Source organism: Macaca nemestrina, chromosome 6 (genome assembly GCF_043159975.1).
Source record: "Macaca nemestrina isolate mMacNem1 chromosome 6, mMacNem.hap1, whole genome shotgun sequence".
NCBI classification, from domain to species: Eukaryota; Metazoa; Chordata; class Mammalia; order Primates; family Cercopithecidae; genus Macaca; species Macaca nemestrina.
Genome location: NC_092130.1, coordinates 118,601,686 through 118,626,090, shown reverse-complemented (window position 1 = coordinate 118,626,090; position 24,405 = coordinate 118,601,686). Strand labels below are relative to the sequence as shown.

The 24,405-nt window shown below is 39.6% G+C and overlaps 2 protein-coding genes and 1 long non-coding RNA gene across 12 annotated transcripts in view; 2 read left to right on the top strand and 1 right to left on the bottom strand.

The window, feature by feature from the left end:
- Positions 1-6,805, top strand: part of LOC105499405 (mitogen-activated protein kinase kinase kinase 1) — a 76,711-nt gene extending 69,906 nt beyond the window's left edge. For all 4 annotated transcript variants that reach the window (XM_011771954.3, XM_011771955.3, XM_011771957.3 and 1 more), the window contains exons 19-20: positions 633-764; positions 4,329-6,805. In XM_011771954.3, coding sequence (XP_011770256.1) covers positions 633-764; positions 4,329-4,478 — 282 coding nt within the window. In that variant the 3' untranslated portion in view covers positions 4,479-6,805. The remainder of the gene's footprint in view (positions 1-632; positions 765-4,328) is intronic.
- Positions 180-20,163, bottom strand: LOC139363877 (uncharacterized). Of its 2 annotated transcripts, none has more exons than XR_011624995.1 (4): positions 19,889-20,163; positions 10,982-11,148; positions 9,021-9,067; positions 180-478 (listed from the first exon to the last, which is right to left on the bottom strand). It is a non-coding gene; the product is annotated as an uncharacterized lncRNA (long non-coding RNA). The 2 variants fall into 2 exon arrangements; XR_011624994.1 differs by lacking the exon at positions 180-478 and adding an exon at positions 7,039-7,379.
- A 66-nt stretch (positions 20,164-20,229) lies between these two features.
- Positions 20,230-24,405, top strand: part of LOC105499408 (SET domain containing 9) — a 38,281-nt gene continuing 34,105 nt past the window's right edge. Inside the window, exons 1-3 of one of the 6 annotated variants that reach the window (XM_071098903.1) lie at positions 20,230-20,691; positions 22,116-22,483; positions 23,930-24,053. In XM_071098903.1, the coding sequence (XP_070955004.1) occupies positions 20,594-20,691; positions 22,116-22,483; positions 23,930-24,053 (590 nt within the window). In that variant the 5' untranslated portion in view covers positions 20,230-20,593. Of the gene's footprint in view, positions 20,692-21,145; positions 21,165-21,200; positions 21,324-21,409; positions 21,426-22,115; positions 22,484-23,929; positions 24,054-24,405 lie in introns of those variants that run through there. The other 5 variants (XM_011771959.2, XM_024786944.2, XM_071098905.1 and 2 more) reach the window with 5 other exon arrangements.

Sequence of the window (24,405 nt, the reverse complement as noted above, 5' to 3'; positions counted from 1 at the left end):
GTGGTATCTAGTATGTACTTACCAATTAGAAGTCCATGGCCCTTAAAATACGGTTTTAATAGTATCTTTCATTGAGACCCTTCTTCCCAACCTTTCTGTCTTTGCCTTGACACGATTCAAAAAATAGGTTCTAATAGATTTGCTTAAGGGCTGTTACTAATAAAGAATTTTGGGGTAATTTATAGCAGTTGTTTTGTAGTAAACTCAAAGTGCACATAACAAATTTTTAAAAATATTCCCTCTCTATTCTAAAAGGAGATGAGCATACAGAGGCAGGTTCTGTCAGTAGTGGAAGGAGTTTAAGCATTGTTCTTCTGATTCAGCCTCTTCTGTCGTGTTCATAATTCTTCATGTTCATATGTAGTAATGTTTGTTGTCCTCTTGCCACTTAGTTTGCTAAGAGCAAAATTCTGTGATGTGACTCTGCTTCAGAATCTCACAATTCTCCAAAATATTTTTGTATACCTGGAAAATTAAGCTATTAATGAAATAAATTAGATTTAGGTAGTCCACATAATTGCTGTTTGTACCAGTTTTCTCCCTAAGGTAAGAAAGTAGAATCTATAACTACAAATTGGCCTTCTCTTTTTTCAAATGAGTCATATTTCCAAATTAACTCTGATTTATTTTAGGTACTAAGAGGTCAACAGTATGGAAGGAGCTGTGATGTATGGAGTGTTGGCTGTGCTATTATAGAAATGGCTTGTGCAAAACCACCATGGAATGCAGAAAAACACTCCAATCATCTTGCTTTGATATTTAAGGTAATTGTGAGATAAAAATTACTTCTTGGTGCTAAAAGGAGTACAGCAGAATTTGGCAGGAGGCAAATTTTGATGGGTTCTCCCTAACAATCTAGCATGAAGGTAAATAAATAAATTGTATATTTATTCAGAGAGGATTTGATACACAATTTTTTTTACTTTAAGATGATGTAAAAGCAATACAAATTAAGTAAAAACCATACTTTGAATTTTGATTTTTTTCTGAGCTAGCAATATGTGGTACGATATAATCTGATGATGCCAGGCAGTGGCAGCGAGTCACAGCTCCCAGTCAGCCACACAGTCACGAGAGTAAACAACCAATACTCTATAGTGGACTGTGTTGTCAGATGATTTTGCTGAACAGTAGGCTAATACAGGTATTACAAGCACATTCAAGGTAGACCAGACTAAGCTACAGTGTTTGGTGGGTTAGGTGTATTAACTGCATTTTTCAGCTTACAATATCATCAACTTAAAAGGGTTTATCATGACATAACCTCAGCGTAAGTCGAAGAGCATCTGTGTATATTTCCAGTAGTTGGTATTGTCAGTGGTGTTGTCAATGTTAGTGACATATATAGTCACTTCTTGTTATTTGAGGTAGTTATGCTCTGTTAAGTTGCTACAAATATTGAATTAGCAAATAGTAAAATACTGCTCCTAGAAGAAATTAGAAGAAATATGTACTGCATTTATATATATGTGTATCTATATCCATCCATCACTTTTAAAACGTGAAATTCCTCATGCATTTTACATAATTCAAAATTTTTAAAATCTAATTTACCATTTTCTTTTGTTTGTTTTTTTGTTTTTGTTTTTGAGACAGTCTCGCTGCAGTGCCCAGGCTGGAGTGCAATGGCGCGAACTCAGCTCACTGCAACCTCTGCTTCCCAGGTTCAGGCGATTCTACTGCCTCAGCCTCCCGGGTAGCTGGGACTACAGGCACGTGCCACCATACCCAGCTAATTTTTGTATATTTAGTAGAGATGGAGTTTCACTATATTGGCCAGGCAGGTCTTGAACTCCTGACCTCAAGCCCGCCTTGGCCTCCCAAAGTACTGGGATTACAAGTGTGAGCCACCACATCTGGCCTAATTTACTATTTTGTATATTTTTAAAATTCACACCCAAGTCAGTTCAGTCCTGTCTACCTTTCGTACCTTTTTATAACTCACAAATCAGTTATCTCCTTTTCCACCATAGAATAGATAATGGTTGAGATTTTTAGCTTTTCAGTAGATGTGATGGTTGAAATCATGGGCTTTGGAGTCACACTGACCTAGTTTTAAACCCTGGCTCTACCCCTTACTGGCCATGTGATCATAGGAAAATTATTTTTTGTGTCTACCCTCTATTTTCTCATATGTAAAATTGGTGCAAGAACCCCATGAAGCACGTACTTCGTGGGATTACTATGAAGATAAACAAAATAACACCTAGGCCTTAGTCAAGCACTCAGCCCACACAGTCAACTCCACCTGCCGTAACCTCCTCCAGTGCTCCCCACACTTACTATATAACCTCCTCAGTCACCTCTCTGACAATACCTGTTTTGTATTACCACCTCATTTCCTCTATTCTTTCAGACGTCCAATGTTCCTTCTCTACGTGGTTCAGATTCTTATTCTCTTTAAGGCCCACATTTTGTGCTTCTCCTGCTTAGGCACCCGCTTTTAACTCCTTCCACAGATTCTCCTAGCATTTTAGTACATACTTGTTTCTGACACTTTGTTTCTTGTCTCCTAGTTATGTTCCTATCTTGCCTCCTTTTTCAAACTACCTCACGTCTGATTCATTTTTTTCTTTTCAGAGTCTTATACAGAAGTTGCTCAATAAATACTCATGGCTAGGATCAATTTGAAAGTTTGATGTTATTTTAAGAGTTTTGGTGAGACCCTGGAAACAATTGTAAATAATTTTCAAATTGGCACAGTTCATATTTTAACAGATTTCATGGCATTCTCCTTCCTAGGTAAAGTTTAAAGAGAATTGTACTATAACATTTTCAGTTTCCTTAACTTGAAGTAAATACTTTGAGGCCTTTGGAATCACCCCAAAGCTTTCTCAAACACTTCCATACCCTGTTTATGATAGTATGAATTGCTGTAGCATGTTTTTTTAGAGAGTGATTTGGCAATATCTGCCAGAATTTTTAATGCACTTATTCTTTGACTCCGCTGTGCCCATTGTTAGGAATTTACTCAAGATTATGTCTAGAAGTACCAAGTGTCAAGTTCAAGATTATTCAGTCTACTCAAGAAAGTAATTAAATTATCCACACTATACAGAAATTAAACAAGTGTAAAGCTGTTGATGTTGATTTACAAAGTGCTACAAGATTATATTATTAAGTGAAAAGAGCAAGGTATATAAAGTGATCCTGGCCAAGTACAGTGGCTCATGCCTGTAATCTCAGCATTTCGGGAGGCTGAGGTGGGAACAGAGCTTGAACCCAGGAGTTGGAGAGCAGATTGAGCATAGTGAGACCCCATCTCTATTAAAAAAAAAAAAATTAGCTGGGCATAGTGGCACCACCTGTGCTCCCAGGTACTCAGGAGGCTGAGGTGGGAGGATCGCTTGGGCCCAGGAGGTCAAAGCTGCAGTGAGCCGTGTTCAAACCACTGCACTTCAGCCTGGGTGGCAGAGTGAGAGAGACCCTATCTCTAAATTAAGTTTTCTCTTTTGTAGACATTTTAGAAAATCTTAAGTCTGTGAATGTATTGGCCTTTTTTCTCCACAAACACACACACACACACACACACACACACAAATCGTCAACAGTAAGTTACATTTGGGGAGAAGGAAGAGGGACTTTAATTTTTTGTTTTGTATTTTTCCTTTTTGTGGTGTGTAAGATGTGTATATAGCAGCTGAGTATATTGTGATACAGGATCACAGACCTTAGAGGAATTTTCTTTATATTATTTTGCATTTTTTTAACCCAAAGCATTTATGAAATTACTGGGATAGGGAAAAGAAAGAGTTTTCTTGTGATTAGGAGTGGGTAGGTGAGTTTAAAGTAGTCAGACTTAAAACTTTTTTATAAAATCATTCTTCATAGTGTATTTGATACTAAGAATCAGAATTTGTCCAACATGGAAGGAAAAAAACAATGCAGTTGTGTTTTCTATGTATTAAATTGACTCTTCAGTTTTAGTCTTTCTTAATCTAAATAGCTCTCTCTGCTGAAGAAATAGAAAACGTGCAGTAAGAACAAACCATCTTGGAGACTGACTATGAGGACAGCAGAATCCATTTGAGTGAATACTTTACCTGAACATTTTGATGTACTTAGCCTTGTTGATTTAAATAATAAGGAATAGGATATATTTGATCAAATCCTAAAATCCTAAAAGTTGAAAGACTGTTAGAGAAAACCTCCCATCCGGTGGATGAATCTTTTTATAGACTTTTTGATAACAGAAAATCCTCCCACTTCTGCTTCATTTCTCTCTGTTCAGGATGTAAATGTAAGGGTTATGAGGTCGATGCACATGTGCTTGTGTATCAGAAGTTCCAGTCGTGCAAAGCTTCAACACTCTGGCTTTTTCTCCACAGATTGCTAGTGCAACGACTGCTCCATCGATCCCTTCACATTTGTCTCCCGGCTTACGAGATGTGGCTCTTCGTTGTTTAGAACTTCAACCTCAGGACAGACCTCCATCAAGAGAGCTACTAAAGCATCCAGTCTTTCGTACTACGTGGTAGCCAGTTATGCAGATCAACTACAATAGAAACAGGATGCTCAACAAGAGAAAAAAACTTTTGGGGAACCACATTGATATTCTACTGGCCATGATGCCACTGAACAGCTATGAACGAGGCCAGTGGGGAACCCTTACCTAAGTATGTGATTGACAAATCATGATCTTTACCTAAGCTCAGTATGCAAAAGCCCACAACTAGTGCAGAAATTGTAAACCGTGCCTTTCAAAGAACTGGCCTAGGTGAACAGGAAGACAGTGAAGTTTGCATGACTAAATTGCAGAAGCATAATTTTATTTTTTTGGGGCACTTTTTCAGCAATATTAGCGGCTGAGGGGCTCAGAATCTATTTTAATATTTGAATTATTCTTCCATTTCATATAGTGATCACAAGCGGGGGTTCTACAATTCCGTTCAGATTTTTTGTCACTGGCTATAAAATCAGTATCTGCCTCTTTTAGGTCAGAATATGCTATGAGTAGCATTACATACATATATTTTTAAAAGTTGATACTTCTTTATGACCCACAGTTGGCCTTTATTTTCTTAAACACCTGGGCAATTGTGGCTCATTGTGCATTTTACTGTTGGCCCATTCATTTCGTTTTTGGAAATTATGGTTTTGTATTTTCATTTTTATTTACATTCATTTTTGTTTATTCAGGGAAAGGTGATCTTTTTTTCAAACCAGAAAAAAAAAAAAAAAAACTAGATATGAACAAGAGTTCATTAAATATCTTGCTATTGTAAAAGTTTTTAAAATACAGACTTAATTTTGTTTTTTATATTGGAATACAATAAAGTACTACCTACATTTGAGTCAGTCACCACTCTTATTGTGCAGGTTAAATATAAACTAAAAATTAACTGTCCTCTGTGATGCAACTCACAACGAAGATCAAGATTACCTTAAAATTTATTTGAATTTTTTAAGATGTTTTGGTTGTCAAACTGTAGGAAACTTCACAACATTTAAGTCTTATTCTGTATGTAACAATCCATCATTCACCTTCACTACTGGTAATAACATATGACTGCCATTTTCCTTTTACCATGCATCATCTCTTTACAGTAGGCCTGGCAGATCATTTTTAAAAAAGATTATTCAACTACCAATCAGTAATGTTTTTAAAGAATACATTTGCTTTGAACTTGGAAAATGTGTTCAGAAAGAAAAGTGGAGTTGAATTTCATTTATACACTAATTCCTTGGATTTTGCACAGTTACCTAATGGTTTTAGTCTGGAGTTAAATTCAGATGCATGGAATCCTGAAGGAAAATGGTAGCTTTTTAATCTTTTTGTGTGTGTGTGAGTCTTTTAAATCAAATACTGATTAACTATTAAATACAACTTTTGAGATTTTAGTTTTAACTCTTCAGAAGCCAGTGTGAAATAGAATTGGTTATTCTCAAAGACTCAGGATAAACTAAATAAGCTATATAGAGTACATTTAAAATGTACAACACAAATTGGAAATACAATAAGTTACAAGATAAGTTTACAGGGATATATTGCTTATAATTTTTAAAAGGCAGTTAGTTTTTTATGTGAATATGTTTCTTAGTGAAATTTTACATTCCTTTGTTTTGGAAGATTGGCGATATTTGAAGAGTTAAAAATAGTACAGAAATGTGAAGTTTGGTAGCTCTAAATGTGTTGTACTTGACTTTCTGTTTTTTTTTTTTTTTTTTTTAATTTTTTATTTTTTGACTACTTAGAATTTTCACAATTCTAATAAGATTGTTTCCAAGTCTCTCATGTGCAAGCTTTAAAGGATGCACTCTTGCCATTTTATGTACTGGAAGATCATTGGTCAGATGAATACTGTGTCTGACAAAAATGTAAACTGTATAAACTGAGGAACCTCAGCTAATCAGTATTACTTTGTAGATCACTATGCCCACCACATTTCAAACTCAAACTATCTGTAGATTTCAAAATCCATTGTGTTTGAGTTTGTTTGCAGTTCCCTCAGCTTGCTGGTAATTGTGGCGTTTTGTTTTTTGTTTTGTTTTCAATGCAAATGTGATGTAATATTCTTATTTTCTTTGGATCAAAGCTGGACTGGAAATTGTATCGTGTAATTATTTTTGTGTTCTTAATGTTATTTGGTACTCAAGTTGTAAATAACGTCTACTACTGTTTATTCCAGTTTCTACTACCTCAGGTGTCCTATAGATTTTTCTTCTACCAAAGTTCACTTTCACAATGAAATTATATTTGCTGTGTGACTATGATTCCTAAGATTTCCAGGGCTTAAGGGCTAACTTCTATTAGCACCTTACTGTGTAAGCAAATGTTACAAAAAAAAAAAAAAAATCTCTGGGTTAAGAAAATTTGGCTTAAATGTATCCTTTGTTATTTTAAATATATTGAGATATTTTAATTAAAATTTTTACCCCATTGAACCGATTTTATAGTATTTGTACCTATTTTGGTGTTTTTGTCTTTATAGTAAATAAAAGTTTTTGAACAAATGTTGTTACTTTTATTTATTTTGAAATAATTTCATACTTATATAAAAGTTGCAAGAATACCACAGAGAACTTCTGTATACCCTTCACCCAAAGACCCTAGTCAGGTTTCGCCAGCTGCCCATTTATGTCCTTTATAGCAAGAGGATCCAAACCAGGATCACAAGTTGCTCTCAGTTGTCATGTTTCTTCAGTCTCATTGAATCCAGGGCCATTCTTAGTTCTTCCTTGACCTTAATGGCCTTAATTTTTTAAAGATTTCAGATTATTATTTTATAGAAGCCCCTCAAATTGAGTTTGTCTGGTGCTGCTTCTTAATTAGATTCAGAGTACACACTTTTGGCAGGAACATCACAGGTGATGCTGTGCTCCTCTCGGTGTGTCATGTCAGGATGCAGACAGGTCGTTTGCCCCGTCACTGGTGATAACTGATAGTAACACTGTATAGTTACTCTTTCCTTTTATAATTAAAATCCACCTTTATAATTGAAAGTATTTAGGGGCGATATTTGAGACTACATAAATATCACGTTTCTTGCCCAGTTTTAACTCTCTGCTCTTAGCTTTTTTGCCTGAATATATTACTCTGATGGTTGCCAGATGGTGATCTAGTTCCTTCACTTCTTCTTTGCAGCATTTTGCTGCAAAGAAGAGCTTTCCCTTCTCCCATTTATTTTCATGTATCATATATTTGCTCAAGTTGCAGATTTGCCCAGTGGGAATGTCTGAAAGCTAGCTTCTCTATCCTTGGCAAGCCACCATTATTCTTTAAACACTTCCATACTTTCAGCCCCATCTTACGCCAAAGTGTCTCCTTTGGCACTGGGATCAGCCATTTTCCCAGAGCTCTGATTCCTTTGATGGAGAACAGTATTTTTAAAACCAAGATCTGGGTGCTAGATAGGCTCAATTCTACTGTGTGTCACCGCTCATTGGCTCTCTTGGTAGAGCTAGAATATATATATGAATATATATATAGTTCTGCACACACTTGTAAAATATGCATACATATACCTACATACATACACATAAAAACCATGAGCTCACACCAACCTTCCAATTGCAATCCAACGCCAACAGGGTTCACTCAAGCTTTCCCTTTTTCCAGATTTGTAACTTCCTTTTCAGGCAGTGAGAATCGTGACTCCGATTATTCCCAACATACTGACTGACTTGCTTAATTCTTCCCCTCCCCCATGTAACCAATCTCCATGCAGGATGGTTAATGTCAGAGTTCAGAAGCCATTTTGTTTCTCTACATTGGTTTCAAGTTTCTGTATGATTTGATTTTTTTTTTTTTTTTTTTTTTTTGGCGGGGGGACAGTCTCGCTGTTGCCCGGGTTGAAGTGCAGTGGCACAATAGCTCACTAAAGGCTCTGCCTCCCAGGTTCAAAGGATTCTCCTGCCTCCCGAGTAGCAGGGATTATAGGTGGACACCACCATACCTGGTTAATTTTTGTATTTTTAGTAGAGACAGGGTTTCACCATGTTGGCCAGGCTGGTCTCGAACTCTTGACCTCAGGTGAACCACCTGCCTCAGCCTCCCAAAGTATAATTTGATTTTAAATGTACATCTTTTAAATAGGTTTTGGGTATTTTTGCAAAAGGGTATATTTCTGTCACTTAAGAAAAATATTAAGTTGGAGAAAAGTTTTTGTTCCAGATGAATAGAATCAATTCTATTGCTCCTTAATTCTTTTTAAATGATATTAATAATTTTATAAAATGGGTGACAGTCTTCATGTCAGAAACCAGAAAAATGTTGGGCTATTATGCTCATATGGAAATGCCGATGATTGCATTTATGAGCTGATGTAAGTCATTTGTTATAAAACAATGCATGAAATAACTACAGTCAGGGAAAACAGTGACTAATGAAAACTTACACAAATTGCTGTCTTTCTATGTCATGACATGGTTTGGCCGTTTTAAATTATACTGTAAGCATAAATGCCAGGTTGAGCTGTGATGATAAAGGAAAGGACTGGCCTCTTGAAGTAGGTAATGACGGATTTGGTGACTACAGGACCTGAGATACAACCTAGGTTAAATCTGGTTCTGCCACTTACCTGCTACATGACCCCCATTTTGACTTTCCGAACCTCCATTTCTGCATCTATAAAATGAAAGTGACAGTGTTGTGAGAAGTAAGAGAGCCTATATAAATGGTGTAGAATAGTACCTGGCATGTAGTGAATGCACAATATGTGTTTTTATGAAAGACCCAAAGGTCACAGACTCAAAACACCCACTGGACTAGATCCCCAGCAAGGCTTGTGGCAGACCTAAGAGTTTGCGTCAAGTTCATGTCCAAGGTAGGCCACTGTTACCATGTCAGAATGAAAGCCCGGTGTTGTCAAATGCTCTAAATTTTCAAGAGAAACTGGAAATCTGGATTTTAGGTGCAATTCCCTATGTTTAAACATTAAAAACTAATTTAAATCCTTATTAAGAACTATAAAAACTATTTGGGCTAGACTACTGGCCTGTGGCTGACTACCTTTTGACCTCTGACCTGTGCCCAGACTTAGAAAACAAAAGAGGTAGAAAATTAGAGGGGAATCTCAGCTTTGGGAAATTGGATCTAAGACTTTTGTCTTTTTGTTTGTTTGTTTGTTTTTTGTTTGAGACAGAGTCTCGCTCTGTGACCTGGCTGGAGTTCAGTGGCATGATCTCCGCTCACTGCAACCTCCAACTCCCTGGTTTAAGCGATTTTCCTGCCTCAGCCTCCCAAGTAGCTGGGATTACAGGCACTCGCCACCACGCCTAGCTAATTTTTTTGTATTTTTAGTAGAGACGGGGTTTCACCATGTTGGCCAGGATGGTCTCGATCTCCTGACGTCATGATCTGCCCGCCTCAGCCTCCCACAGTGCTGGGGTTACAGGCGTGAGCCACCATGCCCAGCCAAGACTTTTGTCTTCTAAGATGTGAGATGAACAAAAGTGGAGATGCTGATTATAGATGCTAGAGAGCTTACCTCTGAAGAGAAAATTAATGTCTTAACTATACACACTAATGTGAAGTGCTTACCACTATAGCTCAAGTATCATGTTACAAAATATTAATATGCATATATAGCATTCAAATATGTTGTCAATGTTAGAGTTAACTTTGTAGGTTTTATTTTGCAATAGCTAACTGTCTGCACAATCTGTTACCAAAAGAACTCCATCGATGACTGAAGCCAATCTCATTAGTTGGTATGCAACCTGACATCTCTATACCCCATGCCTCATGGCCCTCAGTTTGTAGCTTATCAGATCTGTAGAGGTAAAACCAGCCTAAGCTGATGTGGTGAGGGATAAATCCTTCATGCCCCAAAATTCTTTTTCCCACAATGCTGAGATTCCTGTTAAGAGTTTATTTTTGAGATAACTAAGTGATAGCTTCCCTTAAAGTCAATTTGCTTAATAAGATTTCTCAACATCTATGTAGACATAGTGAGAGGATGAGGATTGTAACCAGGGTGAAATGGAGAGAAAGGATAGGAGGAGAAATAAAAAGATGGGAGAGAGTGGCATGACGATATTTGTGCGTTAGAGCACCCTTGCAGTATCTTGAAGAAAGAATCACATGGGCCAATACAAAAGGCAGGGAGAAAGAAGGCAATTGCAGTATCCAGAGCCTAGGTAAAGGTAGCATCATAGGAATGAGGAGGAAGAGACAAATCTGAGTGATATTAAACAGCAGAATTGAAAGATTGTAGAAATGACCTTGGGGGAAGGGTATGAGGAGGATGGAGAATGACATCGAGGATGCGTCTGCTATCCAGGCTTGGTCACCTGTGTGAACGCTGGTGCCGTTACTGATACAAGGAAATGACAGGGGAGTAGACTGGAGGACAAGATGTGCTTTGGACATGTTAAATTCGAGTTGTCTGGAGGATATTCAAGTAGAAGTTTCCAGTAATACTGTATATGCACATCAGTACCTCCAGAGATACTTTGGTTGCAAATAATAAATGTGAAAGCTATTGACATATAAATGGTCACTGAAGCGATTGATAGATCATGTAGGGTTGTACTCAGCTGCATGTAAAAGTGACTGGACACATAGCCTACGAACGAGAGAGGGTAAGCAGGTCAGGGCCGGTGTATTAGGCCTAGGATGTCATCGATGTTGCCATGCTTTATCTTTCCGCTCCACTCTTCTTAGCATGAGGCTTTCATCCTCAGGCTCCAACTCTGGTCTCCAATCTACAATCAGAGAAAGAAAAAGGAAAATAAAAAGGTAGTGCCTGTGTCAGGAAGACACAAACTTTCCTAAAAATACTTCTGAGATTTTCACTCACATTTCATTTGACTAGAACTCCCCAGCTGTAAGGAAGTCGAAGAATGGGCATCAAGCAGGTAACTTTACAGCATCTACCACAATGAGTGACAAGGGAAATGGAGGAGAATACTCAGGAGAATATGTTCAGTGAGGAAAAACCAACACCAGAACCCCGATGAAGACCAAGATTTAAGGCATAGACAGAAGCAGAATAGATAAAGGAGACAAGAGCTCATCTTCAGAAACTAGAAATGCATAGGGTCAGGGAAATCAAGAGAGGAGAATGTTTTAAAGAGAGGTCAGTAATTTCAAAAGCCACAGACGTCAGGTAAGATAAGAACTTCAGTCTCACAAGGGGAATGGCAAGGACCATTCCAGTGAAGCCAACTGGAAGGAAACATGATCATATCTGGGCAAGCATGGTCATGGAGATGACGTGCATAACCTACTTTGTCCAGAAGTCTGTCTAGGAGCAAAAGTGAAGGGAACAACGTGGAAGAATTATTTGGCCAATTATGCAACATCCAGAAGAGGGCAGCAGAGTAAAACTTTTCTTTAATTTGCACTGACTGCCAGATATCTGAAAATCAAACGTTATCTCACCCCTTTCTCAGGAATAGAGCAGAAATCTCAGTGCTCCCCTTAGAATGCTGAAAAAACTCAAAACAATCACTGAGAGTTGCATTTTTCCATTCTAAAACCTAGATTCAATGCTTATCTATTGCATAACAGGGTGTTCCTAGTCCCTCTACCTCCTTCCAACAGTCTACTTAACAACAAAAGGAGAGGCTGTAGCAAGATACTTGATGCCCTTTCCTGGTCTCTTGTTCTCAGAACCACTCTGCTGACAGCTGGCAGGGTCATCTATCCATCCATCCATCCATCTATATCCATCCATGCATCTATCCATCCATGCATCCTGCCAACCACTCTTCCTCTGAGCTTTTCAAACTCTATTTCCAGCTAGTACTCTGCTACTAGAACATTCAATGACTATCTACTGCTGACTACCTCAAATGTCCATGTTTTTTAATGGTCTGAACTTACTCTGCCTAAATCTTTATTTCCTACTATCCCTAATGCAAAATTTCTGTTCTACTCCTTTCATTATATTCCTGCTCTCCAAATCCACTGTGTTCCACCCCACCTCTGCACCTTCCCTCACACCAGTGGTTTTCAAACTTTTTGTTCTCAGAGCAGTCAAGAAGTGCTGCCACAGAATATTCCAGTTGATTCCCAAGACTGCCAAAACTAGCTGTGTACTACACACCTATATGTGGCATGCTGTACAGTATAGTCCTAATAGATTTGTGTATTTATTACATTTTTTTACAGTCGATGGCAGTAAAGTGGCCAGAGGAAAAGATGCCTTTTGCTAATTCATACAAAGAACTAGCAGAGACCATTTTCTCCTCCTTTTTATGCAATATTTTAGGTCCTGCAGCACAAAATTATTTTAAAATACTTTCTAATTTCATCAATATGTAACATACTACTATAATTCACAGAATTGGTATTAACTACAACATTCAATGAAATGTCACATACTTTCCTTCTCAAAATTTTGAATCACAATATGTGGTTCTAACACTCAATTTCCCAAATATTTTTGTCTTCAGAAGCCCCCAAGGACCTTTTGTTCATGTGGTTAATAGCTGCTGCTATTTACTATGTCAATATTAAAATTGATAAATGCATAAAATGCATTAATTCACAAGAAATAACTATTAAAACTTATTACATGTTAAATCAGATAACATATCTTTATGAAAAATCGCTATATCTCACCCCCAAAAAAGTAGGAGAGTGACATGTTTTATATTTTTTCAAATCTATATAATTTTTTTTTTTTTTTTTTTGAGAGGGAGTCTTACTCTGTCACCCAGATTAGAGTGCAGTGGCGCCATCTCAGCTCACTGCAACCTCTGCCTCCCGGGTTCAAGCAATTCTCCTGCCTCAGCCTCCCGAGTAGGTGGGATTACAGGCGCCCACCACCACGCCCAGCTAATTTTTGTATTTTCAATAGAGACAGGTTTTCACCATGTTAGCCAGGCTGGTCTCGAACTCCTGACCTCAAGTGATTCACCCGTCTTGGCCTCCCAAAGTGCTGGGATTACAGGCGTGAGCCACTGTGCCTGGCCAAATCTATGTAATTTCTAACTTAATAAAAGGCAGTTGGATCCTCATATCTGCTTGTGCATTCAATCTGTTGTTTTATCACACATATAACCTCTGGAAACTCCACTGTACCCTCAAGAAAGAATGAGAGTAAAGACAAATACATCTCAGTACAATTAAGAAAATAATTTTGACCTCATAGAGCCCAGAAAACATCCTAGGGACCTCCAGGGTCCCCAGACCACATTTGAGAATTGCTGGCTTCTATTAATCCCTTCTACTTCTCTTCTACTTACTTCTCCTTGAAGCACTCCCCGACTCCGGTAGCTCACACTGAAATTCTATGGTAATTAATATTTAATTTTTAGAAATTATATGTTTTCCCAAATAGACTGTAATCTTTTAAAGTTGTACCTAGGCATACAGTTTTCAGTGAATAAATATTTGCCAGTTATGTTACCCACATTAGGCTACATAGCTATTCAAATAGTCTACAGAATATCTGCTATCTCTAATTATCATCTCTCTTCCAGCACCGAATTTTGAAATCAAAGTTGTGCCTGCTACTTCCTCTGTCCCCCGACACCCAATACACACACACACACATACACACACACACACACACACACACTACAATTTCCTTCTCTGTGTTGGATCATTCCCATCAACACACAAATATGCTATAAGATCTTTTATCTTACCAAATTATTCTCTGCCTTTAGCTCCATTTTTCTTCCTCTCTTTCCATAAAATTTACCGAAAGAGACACACACACTTGTTCCCATTCCTTGCCTCACATTAGGTTCTCAATGCACTCAAACACACTCAAACCTATCACTAAAACTGCTTTTGACCATCTTATGAGGGGTCTGCATTTATTGACAGGTGACTTCATAGTCACTGCTCAATCTATGTTCTTTGCCATCCCCTTTTTCTTCCTGGGTGATCTCATCCAGTGCTCTGGCTAAAAACTCTCACCAGCTATGGCTTTGGAGCTCCAGATGTGAGAATATTCAACTAGTTACTTGACATTTCTTGGAGGCATTTCAAAACTTCACCTTCCCATATCCAATCCATTGGCAAGTCCTGTGAGTTTCTCCAAAATAGAACCCCAATCCATCCACCCTCTCCATCTCCACAGTTACCACCCTAGTCTAAGCTACCATCGTCTCTGCCATAACTACTGTATTCGCCTCCTAACTGGCCTTACCGGTGTGGTGATTGCCACCTTTTCACCACATAATATCCAAAGTGATCTTTTTAAAACATGAATCAGATCCTATCACTCTCCTGCTTAAAACCCTCCAGTGGCTTCCCATTACACTAAGAATCCCAACTCCTCACCAGGACCTACAGGACTTGGCCTCTTCTCTTTCTCCCTGACTTCATCTTTCCCTTTTTCTTACTTACCCTGTTCCATAACCTTATTTTCCTTGCTTGAACATGTCAAGCTCCTCCCCACCTGTGCTTGTCCATTTGCATTGCAATAAGGAATACTTGAGGCTGAGTAATTTATAAAGAAAAGAGGTTTATTTTGCCTCACAGTTCTGCCAGCTGTATGAGAAGTGTGGTGCTGGAGCATCTGCTCCTGGTGAGGCCTCAGGAAGCTTCCAATCACAGCTGAAGGCAAAGAGGAGCTGGTGTATCACATACAGAGAGAAAGAGCATGGGAGAGAGGAGATGCCAGGCTCTTTTCAACAACCAGCTCTTGCATGAACTCACACAGCAAGAACTCACTCAATGAGGTGAGGACAGCACCAAGCCATAGGTGAGGGATCTGCCCTCATGACCCAAACACCTCCCACTAGGCCCATCTCCAACACAGAAGGTCACATTTTAACATGAGATTTGGAGGGAAAAAAACATCCAAACCATATCACTACCTCAGTGCCTTTGCATTTCCCATTGGGAGAATCTCCCCATGAATATTTTCAAGTTTGTTGCATTCTTGTCATTTAGGTCTCAGTCATTTGTGTCATCAGCCTATCAAAAATTGCTACCCCTAATCCCACACCATGTGACCCACATAAAGAGAGTGGGGTCCCAGCAGGAAACAGATAACACATGCGAAATAAGACATTTGAAAATAATTGTGTAACAGCATGGACAGAATGAAGGGAAACCACAGGGAGATTGTATAGAACCATGGAGTTGGCAATTAATAGAGTGCTGTTACCATCCATAGGCCTGAATGAAACCCGGAAACACAGAAGACTACATGGAGAGGATCTTAGGTTGGGATACAGCCAGTACACAGAGACCAGCACCTCACTCTCCTCTATTTTTGAAGTTCCCTGCCAGTGCTCTCCACTGGTCGAATCCACTTGGAAGCAGGAAGACAAGGGACCTTGTTGTTGTGCAAGCCAGTCAATCCCCCAGGGTGTGGACAGTGGCTCTGGAAAGGCTACATAAGATATCCAGCCCACTCTCTTCTCATTATCCTGCCTTATTTTCTTCACAGCATTAGTCACTGTCTGACATTATTTATGTGTTTAGTATCTGTCTCCTGCACTAGAGCTCGGGACATAGTAGGAGTTCAATAAATTATTCAAAAATCAAGTTAATCTCATTTTGAGCTCTGGAAGTTACAATCTGTGCAGGCATACATGCCCTATTTATAGATATTTAGGACACTGATGTTAAAGATTATTTTACCAGCCAGGTGCTGTGCCTCACGCCTGTAATCTCAGCACTTTGGGAGGCCGAGGCAGAAGGACTGATTGAGCTCAGGAGTTCAAGACAAGCCTGGGCAACATAGTGAGACCCCATCTCTACAAAATTAAAAATTAAAAAATTAGCCAGGCATGGTGGTGTGTGCCTGTAATCCTGGCTACTTGGGGAGGATAAGGAGGGAGGATTGCTTGAACCCAAGAGTTGGAGGCTGCAGTGAGCTATACCTTTTTTCAAAAAAGAACATTTTTCCTACACAGTATTTTTGTAATTTATAGCATAAATGGGCTTTAAATGGAAAAACACAGCACATACATTCTTATCTTCAATTGGGTAAATTATTTGGGGAAACTGGAAACAACAGGAAGTGGGAAAAAGAGTCAGAAGAAGAGAGTAATTTTGGATAGCAGCACATCTCCATGCCCATCATGGCCAATCTTTTGCTTGCTATCTATGATATATTATAAAACTGTCAATTTGTCATTCTTCATTCATCTGTATTTAAAATGTTATGTAAATCAATAAAGACACAGATGATTTAAAAGACACTATGAACCAATGACCTACTTGATATTTATAGAACACTAAACCCAACAACTACAGAATACACATTCCTTTTACCTGAACACGGTATATTCACTAAGATAGAGTGCATGCTGGGACATAAAACAAGTCAATAAATTTAAAAGAATTGAACTCATTCATGTTTTCGGACACAACAGAATTAAACTAAACACCAGTTACAATAAGATATCTAGAAATCCCAAATATTTGGAAATTAAAAACACATTTCTAAATATTTCATGGATTAAAAACATAAATCACAAAGAAATTTTAAAAATATTTTGTACTGAATGATAATGAAAATACAACATATCAAAATTCCTGAGATTTGGCTACAGTAATGCTTGGAAGGATAGTTATAACTTTAGATGCTTCTATAGAAATGAAAGAAGGAAAGACCAAAATCAGTGACCTAATATTTTATTCTGACAAACTAGAAAAAGAAGAGAAAAATAAACCCACTGTAAGTAGAAAACATAAAATACTAAAGATAAGAATATGACTGGTCACAGTGACTTATGCCTGTAATTCCAATGATTTGGGAGGCATAGGCAGGTGGGTCACTTGAGGACCAGTTCAGGCAACACAGTGAGACCCCATCACTAAAAATAAAAAAAGAAAGAACAAAGACAAGAACAGAGGTCAACAAAATAAAAATTAAGCAGGGAAAAGTAATAAAGCCAAAAGCTGTTTCTTTGAAGATTGACAAACCCTCAATTACACTGATGAAGAAGGGAACACAAACCACCAAAATCAGGAATGAAAATGGGCTATTACAACAGATCATACAGACATTAAAAGGCTAGTAAGACGGTATTTATAAACAACTTTATACCAAGATATTTGACAATTTAGACGAAATGAACAAATTCCATAAAAATATAACTTACCAAACAACACAAGATGAAACAGACATTATGAATAGTCCCGTATCTTTAAAATAAGTTGAATTCATTATGAAAGAAAATTACAAGCCCAGATGTTTTCACAGGCAAATGCTATCTAAAAAATTTTAAAACATACTTCAAAATAATGTGGGATGACAATAGCATATGTTAAAACCTACAGGATCTGACCAAAGAGGTACTCATAACTCAGTAGTTATGTCAGAAATCCAAGGACAGATCAACATTTGACAATGTGTCATCATTCACTACATGAATAAAGGAATAAAAACTATATGGTCATCTCAATAAACAGAGAAAAGTATTTGATATTTATCATTCATTTAAAATTTAAAACAATAAAAACTTTTTGGAAAGTCAAAAATAGAACTTTAAAAAACTTCATAAAGTATACCTACCAGAAAATTACAGTAAATACTAAACTTGAAGGCAAAACCTCAAAACTAGAAGAATGCAGTAGACTTACACAAACCAATAAGGGTAGATCTTCAAGAAGTATTTTTGAGTAAATCAAAGAAGTTGTGGATCCTTATAGTATTTTAACAATACTCACAAAATACTATGTATTTTCTATAAAAACATACCCAGGTATGTAAATACATAAAAATAAAACTGGCAGAAAACACACCAGTCTGATCATTTCTGAGAAGCGCCAAGGACCAGGATTGGTGGAAGCACAAGGTATAGAGTTTGGTTAAGGGTGACTTGAGCTTTAGCTACCATGTTTCTATTTGTACAACTTTAGATGCTTCCGTCAGAAAAGAAGAAAAGATTAAAATTAGTGACCTAATAACCTACTTTAAGAAACTAGAGGCCGGGCGCGGTGGCTCAAGCCTGTAATCCCAGCACTTTGGGAGGCCGAGGCGGGCGGATCACGAGGTCAGGAGATCGAGACCATCCTGGCTAACACGGTGAAACCCCGTCTCTACTAAAAATACAAAAAGAAACTAGCCGGGCGAGGTGGCGGGCGCCTGTAGTCCCAGCTACTCGGGAGGCTGAGGCAGGAGAATGGCGTGAACCCGGGAGGCGGAGCTTGCAGTGAGCTGAGATCCGGCCACTGCACTCCAGCCTGGGCGACAGAGCGAGACTCCGTCTCAAAAAAAAAAAAAAAAAAAAAGAAACTAGAAAAAGGTTTTCATTAATTACTTACCTAACCAAAATTTAATTTTAATACCATAAATACAAAAAACACTGTAAAAATACACAAAAACTGATTTATTTTCTTTTTTGAGACAAGTACATTACCATAGGTAAAGATTAAAGTAGTTCTTTTGGGTTCTTTACTAAGTTTGGAAAGAAACTTTCTTGTATGCCACTTATTAATACATCCTGGAACTGAATTGACTCCATTTATCAAGTCAGGTAAATCTAGATTATGCCAAATTATCAAACACAGAGTCTGATAGAAAAGCCTCTAGAGTTTGCTAACATTCTATACGATATGAATGAAATAGAGACACTGGTGGATACTTTTTCTCTTTATTTCTTTCAGAATAGAACAAATTAGTCCCGCAGCTACTGGCAATTGGCTTTTTCTTTCTTTCTTTCTTTCTATTTTGAGACGGAGTCTTGCTCTGTCACCCAGGCTGGAGTGCAGTGGCGGATCTCGGCTCACTGCCACCTCCGTCTCCCGGGTTCAAGCGATTCTCCTGCCTCACACTCCTGAGTAGCTGGGACTACAGGCACGTGCCACCAAGCCCCCGGCTAATTTTTGTTTTTTTTTTTTTTAGTAAAGACTGAGTTTCGCCATGTTTGCCAGATTGGTCCTGAACTCCTGACCTCAGGTGATCCACCTGCCTCGGCCTCCCAAAATGCTGGGATTACAGGCGTAAGCCACTGCGCCCGGCCTTGGCTGAGTTTTTATTAGATCTGAGCCGTTCAATTTCAACTACTGTTTAGGATCCAACCTCGCTCTCAGGCAAAGAATAGAGGAAATGATACCAACGTATTTATCTGTCAATAAACACTTGGTGATTTGAATATGGTTAAGGGATTCCTGTAGTTTGCCCCCTTAAAAGTGAACTTTGTCCAAACATGTTCTAAATATGTGTGTGCGTGTGTATGCATCTTGCCTTGACGAGGAGCAGTCGTAAAGGTCCTCTTAAATTTCACCTAGAGACAGACTACTTCCCACCTCATCCTCTGAGGTCAACATTAGCCTAAATACCAAAGTCAGATTAAGACGCTACAAGAAAACTACGGAACAATATCTCTCATGAACCCAGATGCAACACTTCTAGACAAAACTTTTCCAAATTGAATCCAAGACCATATTAAAAGGACAAAAGCATCTCAGTGGTTGCTTGGGGACTGGGGGAGGGGCTGGATCCCTATCTTGGTTTTGGTGTCGAAAACCTATCAAATTGTTCACTTTAAATACGTGCAGTTTATTGTATCCCAACCATACCTCAATAAAGCTGTTTTTCAGAAACATTTGCCCACGTAGTTTTGCCTTTTGGGTGAATGAAGAGAAAAACGAGTGAAAACAGGGCATCATGACATTTTGTTCTTTTACGTGTGTACATTCGCAAAACGCCCAAACTGGTAACTTTGGGAACACGGGTTCACGCAGGAGAAGGGCTGCTGTCGGGGGAGGGCTCAAACTCGGGTTCCCGAAGTCGGACTGCTCGGGGGCCACAAAGAGAGGGGGAGAGAACGTCGAGGAAGAGGCAGAGCTCAGGCGGACGGAGGATGGAACACAGAGCGCGGCCGGGACAAAGGGCAGGCCAGACCGCCGTGACAGAGAAACCAGGCGGTCCGCTCCCGGGATGCGGTCTCGGGGGCGAGTTGGCCCCTGAGGCCCGGTGACCCTTCGCTCGCAACCAGGGCTAGCGCCTGTGTGCGCCCACGGAAACACCCGACCGACTGGAGAAAGAAAAAGGGGTCAGGGGACCTCCTTCCAGCTCTACGCGCCTCTCATTCAGAGGTAGAGGTCAGGAAAGGGGAAGGACGGAGCCCCAGAGCAACAGAAGTCAGGCGGTGCCAGGGACACTGAGGGCGGAGCCAGGGGAAGGCTGCCGAGCGCGGTCCTCGCTCCTCCCAGTCCGGGACGGGCCCGAGGCCTCGATCCGCCTTCCCCGCGCCGTCCTGGTCAGGGCCCCGCGGGGCAGCCATGCCGGGACGTCTGCTGCGGGGCCTGTGGCAGCGATGGGGCCGTTACAAGTACCGCTTCGTTCCCTGGATCGCGCTGAACCTAAGCCACAACCCGAGGTGAGAGGGCGGGACGGCAGAACGAAGGGCGCCTGCCTTCAGTTCCCAGACGCCACCACGGCCGCGGGACGCGAGGCGGACTGCCTGAAGCGGACTGCCGGTCTGCTATGGGCAGGCCAGGGAGGGCAGGGACTGAGGTGGGCGGGCCGGGTGGGCGGAGACTGAGGCCGCGGAGGGGTTTAAGGACCCTGGGCCAGAAGCGGGCGGGGCCGAGGCTGGTGGAGTCAGAGGCGAGCTGGAAGCCTGAAGTGGGCGGTGGCTTCAGGTGGGCGGGGCCTATGTCCTGTTTCCCAGTGTCCGCCGCGCTGCCGGGCCCGCGAGGCAGGGCTCGCCAGCCGGAGGTGTCTCCTGTTTTGTATTGCGTTCCGCACTGACTAGGGACCTTGTATCTGGGGAAAAAATGGAAACTTTTTTAAAAGACCGCTCTTACCGCGTGAGAGTGCGTGGCTTTTTCTCCACCAAGCCTTAATTAGGTGCTTGAATTTCCTCAGAAAAGCCAAACCAGGGTTTATTTTCATAGTTCATACAAGTACTTCACGTGGTTAAAGAAGCCCGTCCCGGCTGTGAGAATAGCGTGGAGTAGCTCGCGCGTTAAGAACGGGCAGAACGCCACTCAAAAGCAAGTCGGGATGGTGGGTTTCGGATTGGGGTGCGTCCCGCAAGCGTTATTAAGGGCTCACCAGTGATCATCTCAACACCGTGCTCACCAAAGAGGCCGACCGGGCGTCCCTGAAGTCAGTGTCCGAAAAATAGGGAAACAAAGCCCTTTCCCGAAGGTTGCATACTAGGGAAACAGGAGATCAGTTGTATCATGACTACGGAACCGTGAGGCGGGAATTACAACTTTTTTGTTCAAGTAAAAATAATGCAGTTAGTACAAAAAGATAATGATTATGGAAATAAGAGATGCAGTCATTGAAGACGTTAGTACTCCTGGAGAGAGTGTCACAAAGTATACGATGTTGAATTTGTCTTTGAATCTACAAGGCCATTTCTAAAAAGCAATTTAATGTGAGGTCATTCATTGTCATTGTGATGACATTCAGCTTGGCTGTTGGGTGTAGTACGGGAAAGAGCTGAACTTACTTTCTGCCTCTGGCTCTCCCACTTACTGGCTTTGGGACCTTGGGCGAGTTCCTTAACAACTTTGCTTTCCTTGTTTGCCAAAATGGAATAATGTAAGGACCCCACAGCGTATGGTATAGAATGGGTCTTTCATAATTACTGGCTGCTTGGGTGGGAAGTGTTGGGAGTTAGCTAACTAGAACTCCCCCAAACAATTCTTTTCTGAACTTAGTTCCCAGCCCTTCACACACATGAGAATAAGCTTATAGTTCCTTAAGGCCAAGAACCCAAAAATTATGCAGATAAGTTTGGCTTTTACCAGTTGAAGGGTAGTGAATAGAAACTTTTCCCATTTTCAGGACCCTCCGGTATGTTCCAGAGGAATCCAAAGACAAAGTTATCTCAGATGAAGATGTCCTAGGAACGTTACTGAAAGTTTTCCAGGCTCTATTCTTAAATGATTTCAATAAACAATCAGAAATCTTGACTATGCTTCCAGAATCTGTTAAATCAAAATATCAAGACCTACTGGCAGTTGAACATCAAGGGGTGAAACTGCTTGAAAACAGACATCAACAGCAAAGTACCTTTAAGCCAGAAGAAATTCTTTACAAGACTCTGGGTTTCAGTGTTGCCCAAGCAACTAGCTCATTGATTTCTGCTGGAAAAGGTGTCTTCGTTACGAAAGGATTGGTACCAAAAGGCGCAGTCGTATCTATGTATCCTGGTAACAGCACGATTAATATTATACTTTGCCAAGCCTCTTATGTATTGATAAATATAAGTTCAATAAAATACCCAGCCTTGCAATCCTTAGAGTAAGGTATTAAATTGGAAACTTGAGTTTCCATAGATTTTTATAATTCTAATTCAGAAATTAACTGTTTGTAAATTGTTATATGTTAGAAAGTATCCTGGAGTATTCGTTGGGATAAATGCACTTTTTCTTTCAAGGAAAGCTTTCCTGTCAGTGTTTAAATTTAGAACATAGTATGACCCACTTTGACAAATTACTTAAAAAGCACTAGAGAAACATGTCAGTTTGGTTAGTTGATAGCTAAAAATAAAAATGGTATGGATAGGCTAACGCCTGTAATCCCAGCACTTTGGGAGGCTGAGGCGGGCAGATTGCGAGGTCAGGAGTTCGAGACCAGTCTGGCCAACATAGTGAAACCCTGTCTCTACTGAAAATACAAAAAATTAGCCGAGTGTGGTGGTGTGCGCCTGTAATCCCAGCTACTTGGTAGGCTGAGGCAGGTGAATCACCTAAACCCGGGAGGCCGAGGTTGCTGAGACTGTGGCATTGCGCTCCAGCCCGGGCGACAGTGTTAGGCTCTATCTCAAAAAAAAAAAAAAAAATGGTACAGATCAAAACGTAAAAGATAGCGTTTAAACCCATAAATCACCGAATAAAGAACTTCCTGCCCTTTCTACACTTGAAAAGTAGGCAATTTCTTGGCACAAGATCATTTACTAGATGCTAAATAGACTACGTTATGTGTTAAACTAACATTATATTATTTGGTATAGTGGAAAGTGTGTGTGTGAATATTTGAGTCAGATAGACCCAGGTTTTTAAAAATTCATTCTCCTGTTTTCTAATTTTACATCCCCAAGCAAGGGAGTTTCAGTTTCCTGCTGTACAAATAACCTGATTTTGTAAAAACTAAATAGAATAAATTAATTAATAATAAAACAAGTTTAATAAATAGATTAACATGCCTGGAACATAGAACACACAAGGTAAATATTTTCTCATTTCCTCTTCTGCCAGTGAAAGGAGAAACAGCCTTAATGTCAGACTCATCTATTCCCATATGTGTCTACATTATTTAATTATTAGCAAAATAAATTTCTTCAAACTCTTTAGATGTTAAATCACATTCTACTTAAAAATATATATGTTCGTGTGTGTGTGTGTGTGTGTGTGTATATGACTTTTTAAAACTGAGCCTAAAATGTGTTGTTCATATTATCATTAATCAAGATAGCCAAATTCTGTTTTGCTGTGTGGATGGCCTGGTTCTGTGCTCCATCTGCTATTGGGCGTTCACTCTTTAGAAGGGGGAAAGTAACTAAACAGAATGTGATTGTGTTCCAAAGAAGGGTTCTTACCGCAGTGTTTATGATTTTTCATGTTGCTGTAATATTTCTTTGTCTTGTTGTATAATAGGTACAGTATATCAGAAGTATGAGCCGATCTTTTTCCAGTCCATTGGAAATCCATTTATTTTTAGATGCCTGGATGGGGTACTCATTGATGGGAATGACAAAGGAATATCAAAAGTTGTGTACAGGTAAGTGATGTCCATGTTCAAATTTAATTAAATGAGACAGAACCACACTTATCACAATGATTATGACTAACAGCATTTGTGCTGTATTTATTTTTTATAAAAAGAGATGGGGTCTTGCTATGTTGTCCAGGCTGGTTTCAAACTCCTGGCCTCAAGCGACACTCTCATCTTGGCCTCCCAAAGTGTTGGGATTATAGGCTTGAGCCACTGCATCCAGCTCAGCATTTATACTTTATTTTATTTTATTTTTACTTTTTTACTTTTTATTTATTTATTTATTTATTTATTTATTTTTTATTTTTTTTTTTTTGAGACGGAGTCTCGCTCTGTCGCCCAGGCTGGAGTGCAATGG